General features: G+C 40.0%; 1 protein-coding gene across 1 annotated transcript in view; it reads left to right on the top strand.

Annotated features, from left to right (window-relative positions):
* Positions 1-24,704, top strand: part of mthfd1l (methylenetetrahydrofolate dehydrogenase (NADP+ dependent) 1 like) — a 42,909-nt gene that overhangs the window by 359 nt on the left and 17,846 nt on the right. Inside the window, exons 2-20 of the mRNA XM_036147371.1 lie at positions 4,041-4,125; positions 4,335-4,385; positions 4,479-4,532; positions 4,845-4,969; positions 5,608-5,708; positions 6,803-6,939; positions 7,204-7,315; positions 7,877-7,944; positions 8,037-8,134; positions 8,272-8,445; positions 8,604-8,740; positions 9,030-9,076; positions 10,038-10,145; positions 10,265-10,339; positions 10,776-10,878; positions 12,487-12,563; positions 15,510-15,650; positions 16,765-16,833; positions 22,016-22,127. Coding sequence (XP_036003264.1) covers positions 4,041-4,125; positions 4,335-4,385; positions 4,479-4,532; positions 4,845-4,969; positions 5,608-5,708; positions 6,803-6,939; positions 7,204-7,315; positions 7,877-7,944; positions 8,037-8,134; positions 8,272-8,445; positions 8,604-8,740; positions 9,030-9,076; positions 10,038-10,145; positions 10,265-10,339; positions 10,776-10,878; positions 12,487-12,563; positions 15,510-15,650; positions 16,765-16,833; positions 22,016-22,127 — 1,874 coding nt within the window. The remainder of the gene's footprint in view (positions 1-4,040; positions 4,126-4,334; positions 4,386-4,478; positions 4,533-4,844; positions 4,970-5,607; positions 5,709-6,802; positions 6,940-7,203; positions 7,316-7,876; positions 7,945-8,036; positions 8,135-8,271; positions 8,446-8,603; positions 8,741-9,029; positions 9,077-10,037; positions 10,146-10,264; positions 10,340-10,775; positions 10,879-12,486; positions 12,564-15,509; positions 15,651-16,764; positions 16,834-22,015; positions 22,128-24,704) is intronic.

Genomic DNA, 24,704 nt, shown 5'->3' with positions numbered 1-24,704 from the left:
GTAAGAAACTTTACGTGCTTAAAGACTGTTTGAATTAATGTCACTTTATTTGCCTTTCTTTTTTTTTTTTTTCGTTTAAATATGATTATTTTAAGCCGCATTTGGCACGAGAGATAAACGGCTCTTGTTTGGCTAACAGCCAGTTTCCCACGTGCCCCCGGATGATCAGAGGGACCAGAGCCAGATGATGTAACCTCTCTGTGTCGTTACCAGACAGGCAGGCGGTCTGTGAACGACCAATGTGGCCCAAACTCACAGCAACGCAAGAAATTAATAAATTGGTCTAGATAGATAGATAGATAGATAGATAGATAGATAGATAGATAGATAGATAGATATAGGAAAGTTACGCTGTTTCCAATGTATTATGATCTACCGTCAGAATGTTTTGGTTTACAAAGTTCGACGTTGATTTCATCTATTTGGCATAATATATATTTCTCTTTTTAAGTGTATGATAAAAGTAGCAAATTTCGCCCCCGCAGATTGAGATGGACACGTTTATGTTTACATCTCTGGGTAAAATGTAGGTCAGTGTTACTCATACTATAGTAGCTCCTCCCCCTCCGCATTATATGAGGAAATGTGGTCCTCTGGTCCGCATTTCCTTTCAAGCCTAGACCCTGAAAAACAGGACAGAATATATATATATATATATATATATATATATATATATATATATATATATATATATATATATATATATAAGTCTGGTAAATAGATCAGATTTATTTCTCAGTGATCTCAGTGTGCATGTTACCTGTTGATTTTAAAAGACAGTTTGAATTAATTCGTATTAGGTATTAGGTTTTGCAGTCTGGAAAAAAAAAATGGGTCGAAATCAGAAGCAGCAAAGACAACCAGAAAACTGTGTAGTGTTTTTAACCAGATTACGGCTTTGATATTTTTCATTTAAACGTTGTACATCTTTATTTATGTTCTTAAGTGCCTGTTTTTTATATATATATATATATATGTGTATGTATGTATGTATATATATGTATGTATGTATGTATGTATGTATGTATGTATGTATATATATGTATGTATGTATGTATGTATGTATGTATATGTATGTGGGTGGGCGGGCCAAATAATTGTAGTTGAAGATAAGTTTATATGTAAGTTGCTATGGAGAAGATGCATCCTTAAATTGACAGCAGAAAAAAATAATAAGGACCCATCACCTATAACATTATTTAGAGTCACAAACACGGCGGACTAACTTCTGGATCATTTGAGCTGCGGTAGCCTGTCAAAGTAATTATTTCCATTTCTTAACACGACGCCACTGACAGCCGCCGCTGCTTCACTGGTACACATGAAACCTTTTTTTAATGAATGGAAATCTTCTGCTATTTTCTTTTCTTTTATTAAACACAGTATTATAGTTAACAGCTCAAAAAGCTGAAAGGAAAGTTGGCCTCATGACCTTCAAGAGCAGCGGCATGTGAAGCGTGAAGCCATTGCTGCGCTGCGTCTTTAAGGATGACCCTGCTGCTGATTTTCCCCCTCTTTTCTGCTCCTGCTCTTGTAGGTTGTTACATTTCATAACGTTTGTCGTCACCTTTCACAGCGGCAGGTTTGTCATCTCACCCTCCACCCTGACCAGATAGGGCTTCCCCTGTATTTGCACAGGGCGCCTCTAAGTGCGTAATTATGCATGCGGAAGGCTGAATTTGAAGTTGTTCTTGAGCAGAAGTTACATGTTCGTGCTCCAAGCGGACCCAGTGGACTACTGCTTCGCCTTTAACCCACTAGCATTAGTCTTAAGCCTACAGGAAATAGCAATATAGAAAATAACAGTTTTATGTTGTATCCCCAAGTATAGGCGCAGCCCTTTGGGCTCTGCGCTTCACTGCTTTCTCACTTTTCTAGATGGCTATAGAAAAAAACAATTGACTATTTGGGCACTGATTGTCTGGTCCCAGCATAATTTATTGTCAATGAATTCTTCTTTTCAGTTCTGCACTGTGCGTGAGGGATAAACATTGTGGGGGAAAAAAGCATAAATACAGACTGTAAATCGCTCTTTTTACAGAGGGAGGAAGAGGAATGAGGGGATCTGTGCTGAAGCTCCCAATGATACTAGACCCAAAAATGTCCCTTAAATGTACGCGCCGACATTACCGTGTGACTAAATTGAGTACGAGCCCCTGAATTCAAGCGCAAGGCGACGCAGCAGCCTCACTGCGCGCCTACCCTGAATCCACCGCTCTTCTGTTTCTCTCTGTCCCATGTGGGACACATCATGACAATATCCAACACCGTCTTCACATGCTGGCACTTTCTTAACAAATGGGATGTTTCCAGCATCTCCTTGCGTTTGGCTTACTACAGTCCTGCGGGTCTTAGGCCAATGACTTCTGTGCCGCCGGTTTACTGAGAACTACAACATGAAACTTGCTGTTTTTATGTTTGGGAGAAGCAGAAATTCAATTTTATTATTCATTTTATTTTATTCTATGATGACTTTAAGTGACAACCCTAAAAAAGAAAGCCACTTCATTGGGTGGACCCTGATACAAAGTGGGTGGGCCCACCCCACCCACTTTGTATCAGGGTCCACCCGTCCACCCATAGCTACGCCCCTGTTCTGGTGGGAAATTGAAACAAGTACTGCCAGCACTATGAAACTGCATTTGATCCATTTCCTTTTGCTTTCTTTTCAGTTACATTTTATTTATATAGCGCCAATTCACAACACATGAATTGTGCTATATAAGGCACTTTATAAAGTCAAACTCAGTCAAATCATACAAACAGTTTGGTCAAAAAGTTTCCTATCTAAGGAAACCCAGTAGATTGCATCAAGTCTTGATAAGCAGCATTCACTCCTCATGAAAGAGCGTAGAGCCACAGTGGACAGTCGTCTGCATTGTTGATGGCTTTGTAGCAATCCCTCATACTGAGTATGTATTAAGCGACAGTGGAGAGGAAAACTCACCTTCAACGGGAAGGAAAACCTCCTGCAAAACCAGGCTCAGTGTGAACGGTCATCTGCCTTGGCTTACTGGGGGTTAGAGAAGACAGAGCAGAGACACAAAAAGCACAGAAATCTTTTTATGGATTCCATGCCATAGGCTTAGGGGGCTACAGCCTAAGTCTATGACAGCATAACTAAAAAAGATAGCTCAGGATAACATAAGCCATTCTAACGGTATGCTTTATCAAAAAGGAAAGTTTTAAGCCTAGTCTTAAAAGTAGACAGGGTGTCTGCCTCACGGACCAAAACTGGGAGTTGGTTCCACAGAAGAGGAGCCTGATAGCTAAAGGATCTGCCTCCCATTCTACTTTTAGAGACTCTAGGAACCACCAGCAGACCTGCAGTCTGAGAGCGAAGTGCTCTGTTAGGAACATACGGGGTAATCAGAGCTCTGATATATGATGGAGCTTGATTATTAAGGGCTTTATACGTTAGAAGAAGAATTTTAAATTCTATTCTTGATTTAACAGGAAGCCAATGAAGGGAAGCTAAAATTGGAGAAATATGATCCCTCTTGTTGATTTTCATCAGAACTCTTGCTGCAGCATTTTTGGTCAGCTGATGGCTTCGAACTGCGTTTTGTGGACTTCCTGATAGTAAAAAATTACAATAGTCCAGCCTTGAAGTAACAAATGGATGGACTAGTTTTTTCAGCATCGCTCCTGGACAGAATATTTCTAATTTTTGCAATATTTTGCTGTCTTTTAAAGTTCATATATCCGCATCAAAACATTGCTTCCAAATATGCTTTTTCTGCTGTTTTTTTTTTTCTTCTAATTAATAGTAACACACTAAAAGCTAAGTTTCTCATAAAGTCTGTGTAGAACTTTAAACCCAAACTGTATGCAGCCATGTCTATGTATACACATATGTCACACCCCACACACCTAGTATGGAAGAGATGGAGACCAGAACATTTCTGTTTCTGACTACATTACCCGCTTCAGAGTAGATTGTGTCATTTTGTGGCAGCTTCAGGGTTTTTTTTAATCTGCTTGTCATGCTTGGTGTTCAACCTGTTTGTAGAGCTGTGTGTTTTACTGCTAATTTACAGGGAAGTGGTTCAGAACACCAAGGAGGCGATTGCAACTCTGCAAAGAAGAAATCCTGGAGTCCAGCCTCTGTTGGTCATCCTGCAGGTGATACATGGCAGCATATATGCGTCTTGTTTGAATTTATGCTCTCAATGACGGACACAATGCAAACTCCAGCTACTTTTGTCTTCAAACGTTAAAGTTTAAATGCCCACAACATCCAGAAAACAGGCGTCTTGTTTGAACTTTTCTTGACCAAATGTACTCCTGCTGGAGGCAAATCTCCTCTCTGTGTTCTTATTTTTGTCTCGAAGGCTGGCGAAGACGACGGCGTGTTGGAGATCAATCAGAAAATAGCAGGAAAGGTAGTCGTCACTTTCGATAACTCGTAACACGTGAACGTTTGCCTCCTAACACCAGCCGGCGGCTGACGCATCCCGTGTCTTGTCTCCTCACAGATCGGCGTGAACGCCACTCAGATTTGTTTGGCAAAGAACTGCAGCGAGGATGAAGTAAGCGCCAGTGACTCACGGCTTTGGTTGTTATTCCGTAGCAAGTCTGTACATGATTTACCATCCTTCTGTTAGTGGCTTTGTTTAGGTGTCGTCAAGGTGGCTTCGGTTTTAGTGATTTATTCGATATATAAAATTCTATGCTTTAGTTTAAATATGCATTTTTTTTCTTTTTGTTTCGTTCATTCATGATATAAAAAATTATTTAGCCACATGATGTTTTCTTTGAGGAGTTGCTCAACATTATATTACTGAAACCTGTTTTGGGAGCCTCTCTGCTAGACACATCTGTCTCTATCCGTCTCTGCGTAGATAGTTGAAGAGTTGCTGAAGCTCAACGATGACCCCGGGGTGCACGGAGTCTTCCTCCACCTCCCGCCGGCTTCCCTCACCTCTCGAGTGCTCAGCGCGCTCCGACCAGAGAAGGATGTTGATGGGTGAGCTCCTGAGAGCGTTTATCGTCAAAAGACCAAAATATAATTCCTCAAATAATGAATATTAGACGGTATAGAGCGGTGAAACATGTGACAAGCTGCCTTTTTAAAAGGGTTTTTCTGACTGTCTGAGATATCCTGCGCGCTAGATTTGATCCAAATCAGGAAGGCCTGCAAAGAATTAGGACAAATTGTACAGCGTGTGTCGTCCTAAAATAAGGGAATGGGAACATTAGCAAGGTACGCTATATTATATCCACAAATTGAAGGGAATTGGTTTAATTTATGAAAAAGTAGTTTAGGTCCTGTTGTTTAAAAAAAAAAAAAAAAGCACAAAAAAACAAGATGTGTGCTGCTTAAAGGAGTCATGCTCATTATTTTTAATCTATCGGGATTGTGACCAAAATCAGCCTCTTTGTTTAAAAGCAGGCTGTTTTTTAAACTTCTAATTTCCTTTATTTTATATTTTATCATATCTCCAGGTTTCTTGAAAATTACTTTTTGTTGAAATCGATGTTTACTAACTAATATGTCTTTGACATGGTCTTATTGAGTAAAATGTTACAAGCCTGGAAGTAGTCACAGAATACACTCATATTAATATATTTTTCAAATGTATCTTTTTTTCCCCTCCGATATAGCATTTCGGATTTGAATATTGGCCGGCTGGTCAGAGGAGACATGAGCAAAGGGTTTGTTCCACCGATGGCAAGCGCTGTTTTGGATCTGCTCGGAAAACATGGTGAGTAACAGCCAAGCCAAGCGCTTCATCATTTATTACATATCTATAAAATAGGGAAAGGGATAAGTGCTGAGATTTTTTTTTAATGTTTCTCTGAGTATACTGGGTCCCTTTTTTTGGCATATGAAAGTTAATTCAGTGGAAGAAATTAGTTTTTTGTAGGGATGCACGATATGCCGGCATTAACGTCGGAATCGGCCGATATTGGTCATTTTTTAACGTATCGGAAAATAGGCCGATATTAACAACCGATGTTTATTTCCTTATCTTCCCTTTTGTGCTCGTGTTTCCAGAGTGGGAGGGGAGGGGGCTGGTCATGAGGCTTTTGTTCGGTTGTGTGACAATTATGCATCGCAGCCAGTATTGTGTGTTGTTGTGTGTGTGTGCGCGTGTATTTATCTTCTGGTGTATAATATAAACGTCAATGTTTAAATTATGTTCTATTGCTTAAAACCAGTAAGCTTTAGCTGCTGTAACACTCCAGTATAGCAGCTGTGCTGTTAGGGTTATAAGGCTGTGAGGAAATGGAGATAAGGTCTGATAGACGGGGTCTTGGTCAGTACGTTTCAAAAATTACAAAATGTAGTGAATAAACTTTTTTTTTTTTTCCAGAAGTTTTTGTGCCTCCGATGGTTTCGCCATGTACCGACACAGTTGTAGCTGATAAAACAGAACGGACTCCTTTGTGTGGTTGACATAGGCTTATCATCAGCGTCGCTGTTGCCTGTTCATCATTTTATTATCTGTGCGTGTGTTTTAATTTGATCCTAAAAATCCTGATACAACATTTCTCTAAAGTATTAGTTTGTTTTGCTTACATGTGTGAACATGATGTCTGATTGAAGGCCTCATTAATTATTTCATTATTAAGACAAAGTGTAGGAGCAACATATTAGGAAAATGTGTTTCTAATGTTTTGCCAAAGTTTTTTTTCCATTTAGGTTGAATGCTTTTCACGTTTTGATTTTTTAATTTTTGTCATGGATGATTTATTAAAAGAGGAACCATCAAAGGATTGTGTATAGACCAAATCTGGTGGGACCGTTCATTGAACCGAGGACTGATTTCCCAACATGTTTTAAACGTTGTTACAGATGCTCCTTTGAAAGGGAAATCTGTGTTGCTGGTAGGAGGACAAGGGCCCCCGAGGTTGGCCCTACAGTGCCTGATTGAAAGAAGCGGGATGTCGGTTCAAACTAATCACTGGAACTCAAAGAACTTGAAGACGCAGGTTTGTTGAGTCACATTTTTTTTATGTGCATTTTAGTTCTATTTTCTTTTGCAGTAAAGTAACAGTGTGTGCCATTCTAGTAAGTGTCCACAAGGAGCCACCGTTGGCTTCATAAAACGTGATCCCATAAAATACAACAAGACAATCTGAATCAGTTTTTTTTTTCAGGTCATATTAATGTTTCTTTCATCTGTAAATTGTTTGTGCCTGCCGCACAAGACAAAACAAATTTCTTAGATGGTTTTTGACTTTCTTTTTCACTAGGTAATGCAGGCCGATGCTGTGGTTATGTTAAGTGCAGGAAACGCGGACATTCTGCCCTCCTGGGCTCGACCAGAGGCGGTCATCATTCGCTGTGAGCCGGCTCTGGAGCCAGGTACGGCCGATTCGGTTCCACGCGCCTGCATCTGAGCTTAAGTGAAATACAGGAGGATTTGTTTTGGACTTTTCAAAACAGGAATAAAGACCACTTTTAAGATAACATCTAGTTAATCACTGTGCTGTACAAAACAACTTTGAGACGTGGAACAACATGGAAACAAATCAGAACAACTCAATCTAGTCTCCGGCGCATCAGGAGCCCCTGAAACAAGATATAATTTGCAGATCGCTATGTTTTGCACTAGTTACTAGTTACTACTATTACAGCAGTCAAGATGGGTAGTGATGAATGCATGAGTAATTTTCTTAAAGTCTTGCTCTAACTTAATCTAACTGATGTGATCACTCTTTACTTGGAAAAAACATTAATTTGCAGAAAATACGTAATTTGGTTGTAGAAATAAAAATGAGTGCATAGTAAAAAAAAAAAGATGGAATATGTGTGATGCAGTGGGAGCATACAGACACGCATTAGTTTTTTTCTATTTATTTCAAATGTATTTATATTAGCGGAAGTGAATTTCTTGTGTGCAATAACAAGATTTTTTAAATTCAGATGATGATATCATTGAGTTGTCGTCGAGCTCTGGATTAGGATACCTCACAGCTGCCTACAGAGCACAGGTCTGTTTCTTTTTACAGAGTTCTCCTTTAACTTCTCTTACTACGATGTCTGTGGCTCACAACCACTTGATTTCCATTTTATTCCCTATTAGAACGTGGTGCAAAGCTGCAGTCGGTGGCTCCAGGAGCAGCAGTACAGACCCTGGCACCTGCACAGCCTTAAACTGCAACCCCTAAACCCCGTTCCCACGTATGGACTCCCGAATATTAACACTTTTATTTAATGTGACCATTATAAATGCGCGCAGTAGACGTTGTCAGACAGTTCTAATTTAACCTTGTCAAGGCGATCAGACCTAATGAATAAAGCTCTACCTTCTGTTTCAGTGACATTGAGATCTCAAGGGCTCAGACACCAAAGCCTGTAGCTCAGCTAGCCGAGGAGATTGGTTTGCTGCCAGAGGAGCTCGAAGCGTACGGGAGGAACAAAGCTAAGGTCCGACTCTCCCTCCTGGACCGCCTCCACTCCCAGCCTGATGGCAAATACGTACTGGTTGCTGGGTGAGTGTGAGCGCTCGTTCTTTCAAGCAAATACTGAGTTACCTGTGAGGATTGCTCTGCAGTTCAGACACTGTTTGGGATGCATAAAGCCGATCTGAAGACAAATAGATTTAAAGCTCAAGGGAATTCTCAAATGTCCTTTTTGTTTGTGTGTGCAGTATAACGCCCACTCCCCTCGGTGAGGGTAAAAGCACGGTGACCATAGGCCTGGTGCAGGCGTTGTCTGCCCACCTCAAGCTTAACTCCTTCGCTTGCCTTCGACAGCCTTCTCAGGGACCTACCTTTGGAGTTAAAGGTTAGGAAAAATGTTTTTCTGATTCTGCTGGATGCTTCCTCTCTGGATTCCACGTTACAATATTGTAAAGGCAAATGCTAATCATGGTTTACAAAAAATAACCTTTCCAAAAAGGAGCTAATCTTGAAAATGGGGATTTGTTAAATTCAAGCATAAGCATTCTGCGTCTATGGTTTTATACCATTCCTTTTTCTTTGTGGGTGGAGTAGTTAATTTAGAGTGTGACCCTTATTTCTGATCTGTCGTACCTCCTTGTCCTTTAACTGTTGTACCTCTGCTTTGTTCCCAGGGGGAGCTGCAGGAGGAGGTTATGCCCAGGTCATCCCTATGGAAGAGGTGAGACACGCCGACAGGCAGGGCCAGAGAAGGCTTTGAGATATACGGAGAGAAGCGATTTTAAAAAGCGCATCCACACATTCTCAACCCCTAAAGCAACGACTATATGGTCTACACAAAGTAATGACTTCCACACCAATAGTAGTGTTGTTCCCAGACAGAGCAGCACTAAAGTACGGTTAGCTGGTTAGAAAGAAATGCATATTTTTGAGTTTCTAGTTATTTGATATCCAGTCAGTGCTGGTCACATTGGTAAATTGATTCTTTTTGCATCTCTAAATATATATATATATATATATATATATATATATATATATATATATATATATATATATATATATATATATATATATATATATATATATATATATATATATATATATATATATTCATTTTTATACAAGCTGTCCTGTTCAATGTTCTGTATCTGTTTGCAGCCATTTTCATGTTTTATAAAGTTTGAGGCTCATTCAAAAGAGGTGGAACTGAAGGGGAAATCTCATCAGAGAATATTTCTGTACAAGGAATGTAATGAATGTGTCTTGTATAGCCCATAGACCTGGCCTAGCTTACTTAAAAAGAAGCATAATAGAGCCCCTTTAAGAATATCAGAGAGAGCTTCAGCAGATAACCGGAAGGTGGACTGTATTACAGCAAAATTGCTTTGAGTTATCATTTTGAGCTTTCAACGTCTGTTTGGAAATGTTGGCAGCTTGTAAGAAATCTCAGAGTCAAGCGAAGCGTCTACTCTCGCTGTCGGTAGACTGACATTTATATTATTATTAACAACCTTTACTACACAACCCAGGAATTAATAAAATGTCTTTACTCCCACATTTCTCACAATACCAAATTGTTCTGAAATGTTCAAAGTTGGGTGGTTTTTGACCACCAAAGGTCATATGCCTTTATTCTGTTTTCTCATTTTGTTATTATGATTATCCCCCAAAACGCTCTTCAGTTCAATCTCCATTTGACGGGTGACATCCATGCCATCACAGCAGCCAATAACCTGGTGGCTGCAGCTATCGATGCCAGGATGCTCCATGAGGCAACGCAATCTGACAAGGTGGGAGCTTAAAAAAAGAATCAAGCATGTGGAATTTCCTGTTAGGATTAAGTCTAATAGGAAAATAAATACATCGTAACTAAATTTCAAAATGTATTTTTACATTATTTCTCGCGTAGGCCCTGTTCAACAGACTGGTCCCTTCAGTAAACGGAGTTAGGAAATTCTCTCCCATCCAGATCTCCAGGCTTCGGGTGAGTCTAAAACGCTGCCAAATGCAAAGTTCAAGAGTGATTTTCTCCACTAGGGGGCATCGGTTTGCCTTTAAAATACATCCAGTTCCTCTACTTCCTTTGAGGATAAGTTAACTGCATTAAGTTTTGTTATTTTTTTGTTTTCAGAGCATTCTCGCTGTACGCGTGTAATCTGGCAGTGAAATCATCCTATTTCTATAATCTTGTTTGGATTTCTTTAATTTGCTTAAAGGCTAATTTTGAGTTGACAGATTCAAATTATCAGAAAGTTGGATAGCTGGATTTGCTTTTGCAGCTTGAGCCCAAGGGTGAACACCATTATAAGATCTACCAAATGTTGTATTTTTTTTTTTTTGTTAAACCAATTACTGTTTTTAAAAATACATGTAGAGAAAACTAAAATCTTTTCTTTTTTTTTTTCCCTTTTCTCTTTTAGCGTCTCGGTATCAATAAAACAGATCCCGCCTCCCTTACGCCCCAAGAAGTCAGCAGCTTCGTACGACTAGATCTCGATCCTTCAAAGATTACCTGGCAGAGAGGTAGCCCTGCACCAGTTCACTTCCTCACCACAATTTGTTGAAACAAACGCTGAGGAGAGAAATGCTGTATAGCGTTTGTGTTTTAAAGTTGAAAAAAATGCAGGATTTTAACATCTTACTTTAGCTTTTTTCTGTTATTTCAAACTTATTTGAAGCGTCATCTGCAACATTCTGCAGCAAAATGTTCAAATTGCACATTAATGGCTGTGGCACACTCAATTCACCAGATGTGCTCAACATCGGCAAACATGGCATTTAATATTGTTTGCCACACTCACGTTGAAACTACCTCCAAAAGATTCAGCTCACTCAGTTGAAGCTAAAAAAAATAAATAAAAAAAATCATATATAAGCTTATTTGAAACGATTTGTGTGGCATCCAGCATGGTTTTTATTTGAATAAAGAGACATGAGTCACCCGAAGAACCGGCTACACAAAACTCATTTCCCAGAGCAGCAAACAGGTGGAGATCGCCTGGCATCGCTTCAGAGGGACAGACGGCAAAGTTAAGACAGCCTGACTTGACCTGGAACTTGTTCTGAAGCAATATAAAGACCGTAACAAACGAATCAAATTAACATCAAAGACAAACATCCGGCGCGTCCCATTGTTCCACGTCTGATTAAGCCACCTTCACGACACCTTTATGCATCGCACTCTGAAGCTGTTTGATGCTAAAGGAATGCTACCTCTACGCTGCGCCCGTAGCAGCGTGAGGTTGTGATTGTTGCCGCGGCGCTGCACCACCTGCAGCGACGTTGGTTTCAATTTCTCAAGGACACCAAGCAGCTGGGTGCTCCTGTGACTGATGTGGTATTTATCCCAGTAGCGGCAGAGGGGAATTTTAAAGAAAACAAGTCCTGGAGATTAAATTAAAAAAAGAGAGTCTAGTATAAGGGTGACAGAGAAACATGCCCTTTCCCCCTCTTCCTCCCTTTCATTACTCTGAATGACCCAGTGAGTACTGTTTAGCTAACATGGTTCCCAGCTGTTGGGAACAACATTGGAGCCTCAAAGAAAACGGTCCGGCAACAGGATTGAAGACTCGTTTTATGGGCAGAGGTTGGAAACCTAAACGTAGACAATCCTTCACTGGAAAACCACACAATCTGTACACAAGACTGATTACGGTGCCTTTATTTTCTAAGGTTTTTTACAATTAGAATAGAAGCAAAAGAGCTGCAGGTCCCCTTTTTTTTAAAAGAGGTAACAGTTTTTAATCCAGTTATAAATGAAGTAATTATAAAGTTATTCTCATTTTTGGCTTTAAGTACATGTCTAGAACCTTTTTGTCTTTATTGAAGCCCAAAAACAGGGGTTTAAAAGCAAATGCTTATTGGTTGATCTGTTTTATAGGTGGAAAATATTGGTAGCTCTTAAGTTTTGCTAAATTTTATTAAATAGATAAAAAGAAAATAGACATGTCTAAGTTGTCGATCACTGAACTACAATCTCTGGGTACCTGATTGGTTCATTTCTAATCCAAACCTTCAAATGTCCGTTCACAGTCACATGTAGACATACATTTTTTGCTAGTTGTGTGTGCATAAAGCTTGTAACAGTTGTTTCTTTGAATTAATGTATACATTTTTTTTTTTTTTTTTCAGTTGTTGATACAAATGACCGCTTCCTGAGAAAAATCACAGTGGGACAGGCGAGCACCGAAAAAGGACAGATCAGAGAGGTATGTTGGTCTGAGATCCTAAAAGGCTGGATGCACTTTTACCCTATTTTTTTTATTATTTATTCCTAATTGATACAAATGCAAGATAACGTTTGGCATGAAAATTTGTTTTTAACTGAAGAAATATAGTTTTTAGGCAAATGCACCGACCCAACCTAACACACCGTATGGTTTTTGATCATAATGTGCAGATTTGTTGTTGTTTTTAAAATGTATTTAATTTACTTGCTTATTGTTTATTGCTCTGAAAGGATGTATGGTCAAATTTAACGTCAGCTACTTACAGGCATCCTATACATAATTGGGAAATTGTACTATGATTTCATCACAAACTGATGGGAAAAAATCTAAAACAAATCAGGTCTGAAAAATGTTGAATTTTAAACCTGGAGTATCACGGTGAACCCCGTGCAGATATTTTCATGCAACTGATGTTTGTTTTTTTGTTTTTTGTTTTTTTTTAAACGGTAAGATGGTCTATTGGCTTTTATTTAAAACAGAAAATCAACATTTCTTTCTACTAGATCACCTAGATTGTCAACGTTATGATAATGTTACTTTATTTTAACATTTTTGTTTAGATTGTAATGTTGGTTTTGCGACTTGAGCCAAAATCTGGAATCAACCCTCACTAAGTTTAGAAATAGGTTTCATGTGCTTGTTACACACATTATAAATTTTTGCCGTTCTGTTCTTTATAGATTACCACATGTATAGCAAACTGCCATTAGCTGGCTTATTAGAGAGGCTGTCCGTTTTGGTAGCTTTAGCTCTGAGCTGTGATTTAAAACTGCACGAATAACCTTAGTATCAGTAATTGGTGGTGCTCCTTTAGTTTCCATACAAGAACTCATGGAGATAATCCCAATCTGCTAAAATTGTGTGCCTTGTTGGCTAGGTAAATGCGGAAAAGCTCTCTATCAGCCAGCTGACTGGCAATGCACAGCAACAGGGGATAGGAAGAGTAGTGCTGCAATCATTTAGGCTCCAATGAGCCGTAGGAAACTTTGATCGTGCAATGATTTTTCTCTGAGATCTCATTGAAAGGACTATAAACTGTAGTTCTATTGTTTAAAACTTAAAATGTTTGTAAAACCTTGGTGTGCTTTGATGACGCTGAGAAGCCCACGCCACCCCGCTCTCTTTAAGATGCTGCCTGGGCGTACTTTAGCTCCAGATCAGCAGCAGTGACAGCTACATGAAATGCGGCGAACAAACGGTTCAGGTCCATGGGAAGCAAGCGGCCTTGAGTGAAAGCAAATGTTTACACAAGAGGGAAAATGACCCACCCAGATACATGCAGCTACACACTTCCACACCTGAAACAACCCCCTAAGCTGTCTCAGCATATGCTTATATTTACTGCCATCCACTCTGTTTCCATTCCTCGGCCCTGCGCCTTCCTCCAGTGCTGGATTACCCTATAGCCCCCTCAGGGGTATTATGATTGGGAGTAGGAGTAGAAATCCTGAGGTCCTTGTTGGATTAATGTGGTTTAAGTCGTGTTTCACCCTCTCTTTCACGGCTGGTGTGTGTGTGTGTGGGAGAGTCGTGGAATGGAGACGTCCACCGTTATCTGCTTCCCCGTTTAAACCAGCACTTATTCACTTATGTCCTTCTCCCGAGTCTTTTTAGTTTCACATAAATTACTAAAGGAAGTCGCATCGAAATGAGTTCAGCGTGTTTGTGGTTATTTTCTTTCCGTCTAATCCTCACTCCAACCCGGCCCGCATTCATGAGCGATATTTTGCTGGGCCATGTGAGAAATCAGGTGACTGAAGGGACATTTCTTATCTTGGTGCCCCAGTGCTATTTCTCTAGATCTGTTGTCCTGCTAAATATTTTATTCACTTAGCCTGGATTGTTTTATTTGCTCTGAAATCTGTGTTGTTCTAATACTGTTAGCATTTTTTGCTTTAAAGGAGCTATAAGTAAGGTATTTACTGTAAAATCAACCTAAATCATTCTCATTTGTCACCAGGGATGGAAGTAGGGCTGGGCGATATGGATTAAAAAACAAATCTCCGATTTTATCATACCAAATCCGATTCATCGATTTTTTTTATTTTTTTTTTCCTCCTTTTTGTTTCATAAAAAGAAATTAAAGAAATTATTTAAAACCTTGCTTTTTATGTCAAGTATTTCGTCAGGGAGTTGACCTGGATTTAAAGTGCAACTAAAAACAAGCTGTGAAACATGTTTGTAAAACAAGATGGCAGCCGTGCCATTAGTGGTATTACAATTGAGCCAAGAACAGGCTTCACTGCACTTGTGAACTTCAAACTAAGTTAAAAAAAAAGTAAATAAGTAAATGAAGTACCTCATATTATGGTAAAAAAAAGGTTTCCACTTAACAATATTTTGACAATACATTTGCCTAAACATATATTCAGCATCACATGCTGTTCTCTTCATGGAAACCCAATGAGTGTATTGGCAAAATAAAATCCAGATTTTCCAAAAATGAAATCTTAAAGAATTGTAAATTTGAATTAATCCATTAAATCGATTTATCGCCCAACCCTAGATGGAAGTAGTATTCCCTATAAATAATGGAGTCACATTTTTCTCCTTTCAAACCTAGAGGTACGGCCTGGAACTATTTAAGGTCAGAGTGTAGCCTGTGTTTACTTCCTGGTTCCTGAGCCAATCACATGAGATTTCCCAACACAGAGTACGGCATTTAGTTTTTTTATCTTGGTAAAAGAGCAGCACCCTGGAAACATGGAAGCCAGTAAGAGAAGCAGACCAGAAACTTCTTAACACTGACACGCCGTTTAAAAACAGAACATTAGCTTGTTGCGATTGGCAAGCTGTTGTACCGATTTGAGCCACAAGGTGTCAGTATCACTTACAGCTCCTTTAACTTATTCATTTTTACAGAATTATTGTGCTCCGCTTGGCAAGAATGCAACGTCATTCTTCTATTTTCTTTTAACTTTTTAGACTGGTTTTGACATTGCGGTGGCCAGCGAGATCATGGCGATCCTGGCCCTCGCAGACAGCCTGGAGGACATGAAGAGCAGACTGGCCCGCATGGTGGTGGGAACCAGTCGCTCTGGACAACCTGTCACAGCTGAGGACCTGGTGGGTTTTTACTCTGAAGGCATTTCTTTGCAAAGCTGGTTTACAAAATGTTGTCATTTAAAAGAACATTTATATTTAGCTGCTGTTTTAACAAAATTATAAAAGAAGAAATGAATATGTTTGATAAAGCAAAGTGCAGTGCAGCCCTGTAATGCTAAAAAGTAGCATTACTTTAGAGCGATTGTCTCTATAAACATGTTTTTCTGTTTTTTTTTTTTTTGTTGTTTTTTTATTGGTGAACCACATATTGGCTAAATCATAGACTACTTCTTAGATAAAGGCAGCGCCCTATGGAAACCATGGATGGTTGTACTGGAACTGTAATTTCCCTCTGGGATTATTAAAGTATTTCTGATTCTGAGATAGTCCTGAAAAGTGGTTTGATAGAAACATGACTAATATAAATTTTTGTTGTAAAGGTCAACCAATGTTGTTTGAAATTCAACCTAAACAGATTTCACCGAGAGCTACAATAAACTCCAACTTGAGAAACAATTGGAGCCTCGTATCAGTGAATTTACAGATAAACTAAGATCAATAAGATTTTTTTATTGCACTTTTTTTCCCACATGTACAGCACGCTACTTGTAATGAGAGTTGTTTTAAAAATGATACCGTTTTGCATTGTTCTGTTTTCAGACTGATAACTGTTCATTAGAGTTCGTGGTTTCTAACATGTTTTACAGAAAGCCTGTAATTTGATTGTGTTATTCTTCCTCCCTGCAATTGTCCACCAGACCTTCAGTTAAGACATTTTTCTTTTTTTTGGCCAGACACACAAATGGCTTAAAACCCTCTCCACCCCCGCTAATTCATAACAACATGTGCAGTTCAGTTGTACCTCGCGATTAGGATGTTAAGCAGAGTCTTCCTGCTTCTTGGATTGTCTGCTTTCAGTTTCCCACACGCTGTTTGAGAGCTACAGTACAGGACTATAAAGATAACGAAAGGCGTTTTAATGCTCTAAAAGCCATTTCATCTTCTTGTTAGACAACTATTTTACCATTCCTTGTTTTTATTTGAGCTATATTTGCATTTGTCCTATGTTGCCTGCTATTAGTCAACATGTCTTTGTTTCCAACAGCCTCATTTTTCTTTCTTTCTTGTGTAACAGGGTGTAAGTGGTGCGCTGGCGGTGCTAATGAAAGACGCTATCAAGCCCACACTGATGCAGACCCTCGAGGTGAGAGAAACATTAAACCTCACTTAGATGCTTATTATCTATTGTACTCCGTCTTGTGAATGTATAATTAAACACAAGATGTTAACTTTTAACACTCATCGAAGCTTTAGGTTTGAAGTAACCTTTAATGTGATAAATTTGTTTATTCAAGTTGGCCCAGCCTGAGTCCCAACTTGAATCTGAATGTCGTCGCCAACTTTGACCTGTTAGAAATACCAGTGGAGTCCTGCACAAACCTTTACAAGCTGTGTGTACCACTCACAACTCCATACCTAAAATGTGTGCACATCTGAACTGTTTATCACTTTATATAATTAAAATAATCAGAGCCTTTCGCCTATTTTCTACACTTTGTTCATACACAGGGTTCCCACGGGTCCTTGAAATCCTTGAAAGTTTGTGAATCTGAAAAAATAAGTTCAAGGCCCTTGAAAGTTCTTGAAAACAGCCAAAAAACACCTTGTCTTTGAAAGTCCTTGAATTTTTTTGTGGGGTTGAAAGTTCACACGGATGACGACTCGTGTCATTATTTTACTATCACACGATCTTTTAAAATTATGTTGATTCCGCAGACTTTTAATTTGCAAAAGTACGTTCTCTCTTCTTCGTTAGTTGGTAGGCTACAGTTTAGGCCTACGTGCGTCCAATAGGTTACATTCACGCAGTGTTGCCAACTCAGCGACTTTGTCGCTATATTTAGGGACTTTACAGAGTCAAAGTCAAAAACTAGCTTAATCAAAGATGAAAGTAAGTGAAATGAATTGATATAATTCTGAACATCTCAATGCTGCACTTTTTTCCATAAAATTCCATGAAACGGTAGGTTAATGTACATCTTATATGTAATGTAGTATGGCATAGCCATGTACTGTGGATATAAATGTAGGCTATGAATAAATGACAGCCATTTGAAAGAAATGGGACACCCCATCAAATATTCAGTTTTCTAAAGAAAATATGAAGGTAAACAACAAATAACTTTAAGTTAACAACAGAGATCTGTTTTCTAGATGAGGAAAACGTTGGGACGCCCTACGCTCTAACGACTGATGTTAACTTCTCTCGCTTGACCCAGGCCAGGACTTTCTGTTTCTTAATTCTCAGCCCGTGCTCGGTGGATTTACTGCTACGCTTTGAGTAATTGTCCCGTTACAGGGACGGTCCCACGTTTCTGTCGGGTTACCGTCTGATCCAGAGATTTCATGGCGGGGGTTCTGTGAGGGGGAGGCCAGCAGAAAGCATCCCCAGACCATAATAATCCTAGCTCTATGCTTCACAGCCGCTCTGAGTTTCCTGGAATGCCAAACATGTCCTCTCTGGTGGCCTTTATGTTTTCATGAAGCAGCGGTTTCCTCCTCGCACACCTTGCATCAAAGTTAAACCTGTTTAACCTCTTTCTGATGTCAAGGCGTGCACTTCCACATCAACAAGGTCCGGTGACGAAATCTGAGGTTTTTTTTTGGAACTTTTTTCTTTCCGCATCTTGCGCTCCACTCTGAAGATGAAGGATTTTCCTCACCAGACTTTTGAGCTGCAGCAATTTTCTCTCCGAAGGCCTCAGACATCACTTTCAATGTCTGCACTTCTTCTACACGTTAACTTCTAACAGGGCAAACCTATTGGGTTTAAAATGAGGTTTTTAATGAGGGGAAAAAAAGATGTATTCTGATTAAAAAGTTTTAAGATTGTTTGTGCAAATATGTCCTAATTTTTGCACACGACTGTACGTATCTGCATGCGTGACGCATAACTAAAGTTTCCAACCTTAGAGAAGGGAAAACTATTTCTCGAGCCGACTGAAATTAAAAAGAATATTATGATATTATGACAAAGCAACCTGCGTCAGCTGACAAACATTACATTTACGCCCTTGTTAGAGCTTTTGATGCAGACAAACAAAATGCAGCACAGTGTTTTATCTATTTATTTTTCTGCTCGGCCCGATTTAAAAGTCTGAGATATCGTGCTAGCAGTCATGCGTCAGTCAGTTTTTTTTTTTTGTTTCTTTTTTTCTTTTTGTGGTAAACTTGACATTTTTCATTTGTTTTATGTTGAACAAGAAACTCGATTGCATCTACGGAGTGGAGAAAATAAACAAAGCTTGTCACACGTTCTGAGCGGTACTCATTTGGGGAGGGTGATGGTTTGTATGTAGCAGAGATTTTGTTACTCTAAGCTTTTTTGTTTTTGGAGGAAGCGGCGCGGCCCTGCTGCGTGAAGCCGTTTCCTGCGTGGGTTTCCTGTGATTCTGGTCAGGGGGCGCTGGTATCGGGACCGGCCGGACCTCAGAGCTACGTGAGAACTTTCCATTGAGTTTGACCGGTGGTTCCCCCTCCCGCCCTTTTGACTTGTGCTGGTTGTAAACAGCGGTTCGCTCATGAGAAGCGAGCTGGCATCTAAAAGCCCGGGTCTTTTGGCCGCAGCGCGCTCGTCTGTGTCGATCCAGACGGAACCGGGCTTAAGAAAGACGGAGCACAAGGAGAAGGGCCTTCACTGCAAAAAGAGAACTAAAAATAAGTCAAATTTTCTTGAAATTAATGTATTTGCCCTTGATTTAAGCAGGTAAATAAGATTATTTGAGAATAGAACGAGTATTATTTCCCCCCCTAAAATGAGATAATTAGCCAGACTGCACTTGAAATAAGACGACGGAGATGAATTGTTCCTATTTTAAGTGCAAAATGGCAAATAGTCCTATTTACTTGCTCAAATCAAGGAAAAATACTTTCATTTCAAGCATTTTCTTATTTTTAGTTCTATTTTTGCCGTGTTTTTTTTCTTTTCTTTTACCTACTCCCTGTGTACGTGTCTGTTTGGCAAACCTCAGTCATTCTGTGAGTTTTTCCCAAACATCCTCTCTCTCTACGGGGTTTCACAAAACAACCCCAGGCATCTTTCCTGAAGGGGGGAGGGATGGAGAGAGACCGTGGGCCGTAGCATAATTTGACCCTCTCGAGTCTTGGAGCCGTTTCATTTCAAAACGTTAAAGCTTGTGCAATATTTTGCAGCTGGTTCACAGCACAATTCGTTCAAAACGAGGAAACATCGACGTGATCTCAACGTTCCTGTTATGTCCGTCTTCCTTCCCGGCCTTCCTTACCCTCTTCGAACTATTGGGAACGTAACGCTCTGGGCTTTCATCGCTTTGCCGACGCGTCTCCTGAAAGAGGCGGAAAGAGTAGAAGTTCAGGGTTTGGACACGCACACGGACAGGAATAAGTTTGAAAACACGGCGTTTTAATGAATGGAGAACAGCGAGCGTGTTTTATGTCCCTGGAAGTGTGCGCTTTGTTCCCTCTCGCCGTAAACGCGGATCCGATTCATGCAACATTCTCAACCGCACAAAAGACAGTTGGCAGCTTTTCCCAGAGACTTGTTTTACAGATGATTAACTCCTCTGAGGGAAAGACTGTTTATGCAGGCAGCGCAGAGGTATGCAAACAAAGCCTTAGAAAATCATATGAGGCCGTCCCATCCTTCCTTTTTCCTCTCTTTCAAGGAATCCACATTCAGTGCAACAATGGGTCAGCTGGCCTTCAGGGTTTATTTTTTTTTTTTTTTAGTCACCCAAGCTGTCGTCGTTTTAGAGACTTGGATTTTTTGTTGTTGTCGAAGAATAGCAATTGTTTTCTGTCATGCATTTTTTTGCAAAAGCCAGCTATAAACCGGAGGACCTGTTTAAGTTATTCTGGGCTTTTTAAAGAGTTACTTTATAGTTTACAATAACTGCGCAGAGGGGGAGCAATCAAGAGTTTACAAGCAGCTTCAGTTGTTACAGCGAGAAAACCGCTGATCAGGCCCGAAATCTGGGGGTAGTGATGGACTCGGACCTGAACCTTCAGAGGCGCATAAAGACAATGAAGAGGTCGGCCTGCTATTGGCTGAAGAACATTAACGGACTAATGTCTCAGCAGGATCTCAACAAACTCATCCATGTGTTTATCTTTGGTTGAATTGATTACGGTGTCTTAAGAGGTCTGCCTGAAAAGTCCCTGTGGCTCAGCAACCAGAAAGGTTGAGGGTTCGATTCCAGCTTTTTCCTGTTGCAACATATTTGGGGCGAAGGACCACTTTTTATGTTTTCAAAGCGAAATTTTGTTTTGGTCTTTTTTTTTTAATTGCACCTTTGTTCCCTATTTTCTATTGCAATGTTGGTCCATAATAACCTCTGAAAACAGCTTGAGACTCACAGTATGGTGACCATAACAAGAAGAGCCATGGTCTCATATTATTTTGGTATTAATGCATAAAAGAAATGCATGACTTGATGTAACTTCTTTTATTCAAAACGGACAGTTTTTATTTAGTTTTCTTTAATTAGCAACCAGGAACGCATTCTTGCCCATAAACGTTTTGTAGCTTTGTTTTAAACACTTTCCTCCTTTTTACTCATTGTTGTCATTATGCTTTTAATTTTCACTGATTTTTTTTTTATTATTTTTTTTTTTTTTTTTAAAGGGGTCAATATAATTATGACAATATATAAACTTTATCTGTAAAGACTAATTGGCCCTGTCACAATAATTACTAGAAGTAAAAATAAATAAAGCGTTTTATTCCTACCTCTTGGGCTTGATCGTGCTTCCAAAGAGCCAAACTGCTCCTGTATGTGATGTAGTAGCTCTCTTTCAGCCAGCTGACTGGCAGTGTGCAGCAACAAGTAGCTAACAGGCAGCACTGCAGATGGACTCGGATAAAATTTGAAATAAAAGTTTTGCCGTTTTGAAAACTTTTAAGACTTTGGTGTCCTTTGATTCAGGGAACATGCTTAGATGCCAACCGAGCAGAAGTCCTGTTCATTTCTGATTCGGGCTTTTCGTTTGTTGCCGTAAAGAAAGCTGAAGAAGTCTGACTGGCAGACGAAGGAGCGGGCTCTTAACGCGCTCCTTCAGCGCGTGTTTGTGTTTCCAGCCTTCAGGGACTAATCTGCGTCAACACTGGGAGGCAAGGAGCCGGGCTCAGGTTGACGTGCCTGTCAAGCACCTCTTAACTCGTCTGCGGCGTTTAGACCGCCGGCCAAAGCGCGTTCGGACTTCGGCGTTCGTCTCCAAGCCCGACTGAAAGCTGTTTTTTGCAAAGAGAGGCCGCCGTTTGTTGGTATTCAGGCCGTGCCTGGAGAAGTGCTCGGGGTGCGCTCCTTTCTAAACTGCCTTATGTTTGTGTGCCCCTCTAATTGTCGCAGGGTACCCCGGTGTTTGTCCACGCTGGGCCCTTCGCCAACATCGCCCATGGCAACTCCTCGGTGCTGGCAGACAAGCTGGCTTTGAAGTTGGTCGGACGGGACGGCTACGTGGGTAAGGCCGGGGTCACGCACACACACGCACACACACACACAGCCTTTAGGGTGCCAGATGAGCGTTGCTTTCAAACCGCAGCTGGTGGGAAGGCATGTTGATTTTAGATTTACTGCGGCGACGGACTTCAGCTGTTGCAGCGTTTTGGCTTTGGTCCATTTTCGCTTTTTGCTCCTGCCTCCGTTCCACCTGGCTCTGATGGACCACTGGAGTCCGCTCCTCTGGTCTTCTCTGACCAAAACATTGTGCAAAAGCAGGAAGCAAAAAAAAAACCCGCAGAGAGGAAGGAAGCAAGTTAATAATCTTAAGAGGCCCAAGAATGCTTTAGAGTAAACCACACTAATCCCTTCAATGTCAAAGCTCACTTGATTATTTAACATTTTATCTGTCCGTATCTATCCTGGTGCTCTTTTTGTCTTCGTTTGCTTTGACACAGGCTATGACTGGAATGCCTGAGCCTGTTGAGTTTTCCAGGTGTATTTGGTATACGCACAGGTATTAGTCTAAGCTTAATTTCTAAGAGCTGGACCTGTGGTTTCAGTCTTAAAATCGTTCATAAAACAATATGTGCACCAGTTATGCAGACTGTCACCTGCTGTGTAAGCAAAGAAGTTAATTTCTAAAGTTGTAGCTGAGATGCAAGAAGCTTGTTTGTTTAACGCCTCAGCTTCTCTCCACTCCAATTGTTTTCCATCTGTCCGTCCTAATCCCCCCCCCCCCCCCCCCCCCTATCCTTATGTTTGTTACCTGACTCTCAGATATGTCAGGAACTTGGCCTCCCCTGTTTTTACTCCCCAGGCAGCTGCCCCTTTTTTTTTATTTTTTTTTTTAAACTCCACTAAGAGTACCAAATCACCTCACCCTGTTAAGCTAATTGAGCAAAAATGAATAAAAGAGGGAACAAAAGATGATTTTGCATTCCATGCGGGCTTGAAAATGGCTTCTTCAACCGGTAGTAAAGCAGTCATTATTTTTTTAATTTCCACTATTCGTATTGAAATGTTAGTGGGCAACACCGGTACATTACATTAAAGTTGGCTGGCCTCGTCATTGTAACATTTTTCTGCATAAATGTATATATATATTTTTTTATATATATAATTTCTTTGTTTTAGTTTTTTTTTTTGCATATTCATTGAAAACATTGAAGATTTCTTAAAGTTTGCATCATGCAGCAGTGTGTTAAGTTAAATAAAAGATTAGATCAGGTTTGGGGAATTATACTTTAATGCAGAACTGAGGGTTGTCTTCTTATTCCTTGATGCACTATTGGATTTAGACCTACATCCTCTTTCTAAGTACCTGCAGTGTTTTTTTGTTGTTTTAATTTGTTGGGGTTGGGGGGGGGGGTTCTTTTATTTTTGCCTATTTGTTTGTTTGTAGTCCTGATTTTACAAAGAGGAATTTGTAAAAATCCCTATTAGCAGGTCAGACATCAAAACCGGAAGCCTGTATTAGCCAGGAAAGTCTGCTTAGTGCATATAAATTAAATTATCTTTTCAAATAATCAAAATATATAATCTGGTTGAACAGCCCGCTGCATCTTCTAAAATAATAAATTAGGCTTTATTAAAAAAAAATGCTGGGTTCCAGTTTTCTTAGTGCAGTAGAGTGTGGGAGGATAAAATTGAAAAAATACTTTTTTTTTTAAACTTACCATCAGGTAGGTTTAAATTTTGGTTGTAATCCCAGTGAAAGTCTGAGCTTCGCAAAACCCATTATTGGAAAGGTTGACTTTTGTTCACAAGGAAGACTTTGGAGGATTGTTCTGACATTCATTAGCCTAAAATACTCACAACAACACTGCAGACTGGGGCCTCTCGCATGTATACAAAGAAAGGAAATACAAGACCATTGTTGTGCTCCCCAGGAGTTATCAGCCAACAAAGACGATTCTACGGACAATGCGTGCGGTTGTCTAAAGCCCCTCTATGATCGGGTTTCAGTCTGTAAACCGACCGCCTTCGTCACACTTTGGCCATCAGCTGAAAAGCGTCAACATGGAACCCGAGGCTAAAGTTGTTATACTTCATGTCAACCTAGAGAGCCTTTAATGCATCAGATGTCTGCAGTAACGGCGTGAGTGTGCGTCTGGCCTTTCTAAGCCTCCATGGTCCGTTTCATTCAGAAATACGCCGGTCAGCAGAATCTGATGTTGAGGATTGCACACAATGGCTTTGCTTGTAAAAGAAACACTGGATGCGTTTTGGCAGCAGGAAGATTAGGATGCAAGTTATCGATTAATCAGTTAATCTAGAGTCGATTGATCTCGTCAATCGATAAGCGACCATGTTCTTAGAAACCTAAATGTTCTCCTGTATCAAAAGGGCAAATTTTTTTTTACAATATGCTTGAGTAAAAACAGAAGCACACCATTATATTTGAACAAGTTATTGTACCACCTCTATTAAATACTGGCTCAATAAACAAAAACAAAATTATTTTTCTCACACATTACTAACCTTTAATTATGATGCCTTTGTCTTATCGGGAGATATGTCTCCAAAGGGAAAACACTGCTGCATTAAAAGCGTCAAACGTAATGATGGGGAGGTCAAAGCTAAAAGGCTTAAATTG

Source organism: Fundulus heteroclitus, chromosome 15 (genome assembly GCF_011125445.2).
Source record: "Fundulus heteroclitus isolate FHET01 chromosome 15, MU-UCD_Fhet_4.1, whole genome shotgun sequence".
Taxonomy (NCBI): Eukaryota; Metazoa; Chordata; class Actinopteri; order Cyprinodontiformes; family Fundulidae; genus Fundulus; species Fundulus heteroclitus.
The sequence above is the reverse complement of the archived record's forward strand: the minus strand, read 5'-3'. Positions and strand labels throughout refer to the sequence as shown.